The 5492-nt window shown below is 45.7% G+C and overlaps 1 protein-coding gene across 4 annotated transcripts; it reads right to left on the bottom strand.

Annotated features, from left to right (window-relative positions):
- Window positions 1-1887: 1887 nt before the first annotated feature.
- LOC125705047 (E3 ubiquitin-protein ligase TRIM11-like) lies at window positions 1888-4651 on the bottom strand. Of its 4 annotated transcripts, XM_048971367.1 has the most exons (5): window positions 4218-4560; window positions 3580-3755; window positions 3347-3443; window positions 2716-2795; window positions 1888-2531 (listed from the first exon to the last, which is right to left on the bottom strand). In XM_048971367.1, the coding sequence occupies exons 2-5, from the start codon at window positions 3586-3588 to the stop codon at window positions 2232-2234; spliced, it is 486 nt and encodes a 161-aa protein (XP_048827324.1). In that variant the 5' UTR covers window positions 3589-3755; window positions 4218-4560; the 3' UTR covers window positions 1888-2231. The 4 variants fall into 4 exon arrangements, 3 of the variants coding, with proteins under 3 accessions (XP_048827324.1, XP_048827323.1, XP_048827322.1); XM_048971366.1 differs by having other exon boundaries at window positions 3580-4560; XM_048971365.1 differs by lacking the exon at window positions 3580-3755 and having other exon boundaries at window positions 4218-4559.
- Between the last annotated feature and the right edge of the window lie 841 nt (window positions 4652-5492).

The following is a 5492-nucleotide window of genomic DNA, read 5'->3' as shown; positions in this document are numbered from 1 at the left end:
GCAGTAACCACATAGGTGGCAAGGTCGGTTGTCCAGTTAAACTAGCCACGAACAAATTTCAGCAGTGGTAAACTAGAAAATTTAAGTTATATAGTTTTACTCACTCATTCTGTAGTGGAATAGTATTTATTTATTCTTTTAGTTATTCTTTGGGGACCGTTCCTTCATAAGGGGGTGTGCGGCAGGGGACTGTCACGGCTTAAATGGTCTTTCTTTCCTAGGAGAAGCAAACAGAACGATACCTTCTGCGCTTCTTGGTGTATTAAGAGATCCTGTAATATTTCAAGGTCATATAAGCAAAAATCAGTTTTCATTATATATAAACTATACATTTTCTAGATAAATTATTCACTTCGTATAGGACTGGCTTCCTTGGACTGAAGCTTTAGAAGGACATCCTGGAGGAAGTTCTGCGGAAAGATCCAGAGGATGTTGAAGGACGCTGTTCAGAGTTCTGCCCTTGGTCTGTCTTCTTGCAGATGTGAAGGCGCCTGACAGCAGATCAGAGTGGCACCTCCTCAGCCCGTGATCCAGCCTGGTCAGGTCACCATCACAGCGAGCTGCAGGCCAGCCGTTCAGATAATCAGTCCTCGCACCTTCTCATTGGCTCAGGGGTCCTCACTCTCATGCTCACACCCAGGTTCAAATTACACTCCTAGCGCATAGGCCTCCATCAGCCCTGGGTGTCCCCGGCACACAGACCGCCAACTCCGCCCCACCTCCTGCACCCTCTTTAGACCTAAAGACCTGGGAGCGTGACGAATATGCAATTAAAGCCAACGGATGGCGTGAGGGGGGCTCCCCTGCTAGGGGGGGTCCGCACGCAGAGCGCCAAGGCAAATGGTCTCCAGGCTGGAGAAACCATCACTCTTCCAGCCAGGGTGGGGCAGGATGTCTGGATGACACAGTGTAGATATCAGCACACGGCGGGGTACGCTTCTGCAGAACGCCAGAACCGCTACCGACACCGGGCACTGGGGCCGCCTCCTTTTCCCGGGCGTGCAGGTCAAAGCGGACAAATGCTACAGCAAAATTTACATCGTTAGCACCAAGCTATTTCCTATGACTTTTTAATGCTTGCATCTTCTCCGCGATTTTATGTATGCCGGCAGAGCCCAGAAAGGTCGTGTTTACATAACTCTTGCCGGACTGCCATGACGGCGGGAAACCGGAGAACATCCGCATCCATTCATTAGCTGGAAACTAATAGGCAGAGACGTGCGCAGGGAAGGACGCAGTGTGAAAATAAAGGCTAACAAAAGCTACCCAAAACATAACTGTGTCTGTGATACAAACTTGAATGGATGCATACCATGCAGTTAGCATATGATTCACATTAGTAGTTCAATGTTAATATAAGATAATATACTTTAATAACACACTGATCACTATATCCTACTCAGTAGCTTCACATCAACCACCCTGAATGAGTCATCTGGCTCGTAAGCCAAGGCAAGATCTACACCTTTTCCCAGCAACAAGCGAGTGTTTCAGGAACCTTCCGAACTGACACTGACCCCCAAACTTTGCACACTACAGCACTATCAGCACTGCATCTGGCTGGCCTCATACCTCACAATGATTACAATCAACTCCTACCACGCTCAACTCCCATCTGTGCCAAAGGTCAGCCGGAATATTGATTTCTTATCACTGAGACAATCACAGCTTACCCGTCCTGATATAAAAGAATCTAACTACTAGTTTCAGGCCGCATTAGTCTTAAAACTCTAAAAAAACGGGTTTGTACTGCCGTATAATTCTCCCTAAGCAATAGAACCATCAGGGTATCACCAGCTGTAGGTCTTACTTTTCCGTGCAGGAGGGAGACAGTACGTCTCATTTATTTAAACTGCTTCAAGTAAGTGATTAAAGAAATTCAACAACTCTTAGTGAAAAGTTTTATTGCCATTTCTGATTTGCAGCTTGGATGCAAAACAGCTAACTCTTAAGCGGTAACAAAAATAGTGTTCAAAATGTCATGTTCTACCAAAAACCTCCATCTATATAAAAGCCCAGGCTTTTGTTAGGTGCATGCACATTTGTATTTTGAATACAAAATTACATTTATGAAAAGCGCACCACATGATCCCCAGGCGTACAGCAAATCAGTGCCAGGCAACGCCATGGAGACCAATTAAAAAATAATAGGCAGTATTTCATGTAATAAAAACAAGTCCTGTCATTGGCCAGACTGATCACATTACCGGTTAGTAGCACCAATCGCGGCATCAGCCGCCGGTCCGTGGCTTCCGCAACAAACGCAGCATCTTTAAAAAAATATAGCCGAGTCCGCAGGTGTAGACAGACAGGTTGAATAACTTAAATAAGTAATCGAAACTTGTGCTGACCATTAGCCAAAGGCAATAGTAGAGGAGCCATAGGCAGAAGTAAATAAGGTAAGTTAGTGCATCCACAAGCCACTGCACTAAGGTCCATAAAATCAATAAGGGACTGACGACGATCCAGACACACCAGTAGAGTGTGGACATCAGATAGTCAGTGATGCTCCCAGGTGACACCACGCTGTCCTGAAATAAAGCCCACAAGCCACTGAGTCAAAGTCCCAGAAACACACGTTTGACATTTTAGTACCTGCTTAGTCTGTCAGTGGTTATAGGTTTGCAATACAAGTCCTCAAAATTCAGAGGAATTTTGCAGGTAATCTTGCAAAGGAATTGTGAAGATAGTGCCATTTGTTAGTCGTGAACATACAGCGCCCTCCTTCTGGAAGGTTCTGAGCTGCATCTGAGAGTCCAGCAGTTCTTCGGCAGTAGATTCCAGTTTGTTTTTTACTGCAAGACAATAACAGGCATTGTTAGAGGTCAGTCAATCCACTATTATGAGGATATTGACCTTATAATCCATCCATCCGTGACTGCTTACCCAGTACAGAGCCGGAGTGAAACCGGAGCATGTCCCCAGGCGCTGGGCGGGATACCAGTCAATCACATGACCCACACAATCACACATGCTTGCATACAATACGGGTAAGTCTGAGGCATCAGTATGCCTAACAAATGGTTTGTGGACTATGAAAACCGAACAGAGGTGGAAAGCGAAAATCCAGACCAAGATTTCGTTTCAACCAACCAACCAGTTCAGTACTCTGTGCATGTGACTCTTTATACCCACAACTGGTTGGTTGAAACAAAATCTTGGTTTGGATGTTTACTTTCGGGACCTGAACTTCCCACCTCTGGGACCAGAGAAAACCCACGTAAGCTTGGGAGAGAAGACCCCACACACATCTGGGATCAGGAAATGATCCCAAATTCCTGCAGTGCTACCAGCCGGGCCACTGTCGACTCGAACGCACCAGTACAGACATATCAACAACACTTACAGAAGGCGGCAGTGACCAGCAGCACCACAGCCAATAGTAAGAGCCAGTAGGAAAGCCTCCATTGGTCAATATCTGAAGGTGGGCTTGCTTCGGGGCTCTAAGGAAAACAGTCGTGTCAGTTAAGGTGCAGTTTTCAGACTTAAACCGTGGCACATGTCAGCATAACGGGCGAATGATAAACCCTGACACTGGAGCAGGGTGGACTTTAATGGTCTCGCTCAGGGGTGGCAAACCTGATCCATGGCGGTCCGGTGCAGGTTTGTGGGATGACCTCTCAATCAGCCAATAATAAAACAGTGGTTCGCAACTCCAGTCCCGGGGACCCACTGCTATTGGCTGACTGAGAGGTGACTTCCGTGGTCTCCTCTTGGTCTACCGCTGTAATGTCTTGGTTACACGTTAAAACACACTATATTGTAGAAAAGGAGCGTAAATATTAACTATTAATATTAACCGTTAAAGTTTGACTTGGATGGCAAATTTTATGGTATAAAATAAGTATTATACATCATTGCTGAGCAAACCAAACCCGGAGTCAACACAGAATGCCTTTCTCACATGTGGCTTTACCCCAAAAAACCTGCATATATACAAAGGCAGGGATTGGGTGGCACGGTGGGTACAGCAGGCAGCTAGCTGGACATTTCAGGGTAGAGGGAAATATCATCCGCGAATCCACTATTTAAAGTCGGGGTAGCATTCAATAAAGTGAGACCTAATGAGTGCATTTAACAACTTACGATCAGGACACCCATCAGTGACAGCTCGCCCTGTGCACGGACGCGGATAGCCGACGTCCATCCCGGCAGCGAGGCGTACAACCCGGACGGAACATCCGGGCACTAAACGTATTTTACCTGCGATAACTCACCTTTTCCATAAGCACTTGCACAATGTTTGCCAGTTTGTAGTTCCTGACTACATCCTCCCAGCGTCTGCACTCCCTCCGACAGTCTGGGCACTTCAGCTCCAAAGCCGTCCGGAGACCTTGTATGCAGCGGTGACAAAAACTGTGCCCGCAAGGTAGCAAATAAGGGTCTTTGTAGATATCCAGACATACGCTGCATGTCAGTTCATCGGAAATGTCACCCATCTTAATTACAAGCAGCACGCAGCAAAGTAAATGAAAGACACCGCGACATACGCAGGGAAGCGGACGCAACGCCGCAGAAACATGTTCTGCATTCATATCCGGGAACAGGACCGGTTCAAAGGTTATATGAGCAAACTCTGAAAAGTTTTTTTTCTGCACGCAGAAAGCTCGAAATACGGATGAACCGAGTTTGGGTTATGCGTATATATTTGTATTTAGGCCAAAATTAAAGTTCAAATGTAAAGAAAAAGAAAACGAAAGTGAAAATACTGTTGCAACGGCAACATTTAGTAAATGTCTGCATTTTGCATGCAGATTGCGGATTTGAATTCATGCGCGGATGGTCTTCCAGCGATTTTTCCACTTTATGTGAATCTAGCCTAATGCAAGACACATTTTAAAAACTATTTTCTGTGATAATTTGAAAATTTTTACTTGCTGCATATCAAATCTCTGCCCTGTTAAACTGTGTATAAAACTTTGCATTTTAAGGAACAGGAACAAACATTCCCAATAAAACATAAGACAACTTTAGAAACATTTATTCTTACGTAAATATTGCCTCCGCTCACGTGACTAGCTTGAACCCCCCCCCCCCCCCCCCCCCACGCCCCCGTGGCTTTGCGGGACCGCAGAGGGACGCTGACAGGTAAAGTCTGCACGAGCGGCCGCCCCGACCAGCAGGACTCATCACTCCCGGACCAGCGAGGGGAGGGGATGGGGGGGGGCACCTTCTATACTTTATCTTCTTATCCGTGCATTAACCTTCCTCCCCCCTGCAGGGCAGCAGAGAGAACACGGCGCAATGGGGGTTGGCGCTTTTGTGTCTTTTCTTTACAAAAATAAATAGCTCTTGAATATTACCGGCTCTTCTCATTCTTCTTGCAGCCTGCCCTGTTTGGCAAATTTAATAAAAGCATAAATAATAGATACGCACCATTTGTGTCTTTTCGAATAGAATAAAATGAAATATATGTAGAAGTATTTCAGCTACATAGTAACCTAACTAAACGAACGTTATTAAAACGAAGAGCAGTTAATCAGCTGTTATTG

The sequence above is a fragment of the Brienomyrus brachyistius genome, chromosome 12, assembly GCF_023856365.1.
Source record: "Brienomyrus brachyistius isolate T26 chromosome 12, BBRACH_0.4, whole genome shotgun sequence".
NCBI lineage: Eukaryota > Metazoa > Chordata > Actinopteri > Osteoglossiformes > Mormyridae > Brienomyrus > Brienomyrus brachyistius.
The sequence above is the reverse complement of the archived record's forward strand: the minus strand, read 5'-3'. Positions and strand labels throughout refer to the sequence as shown.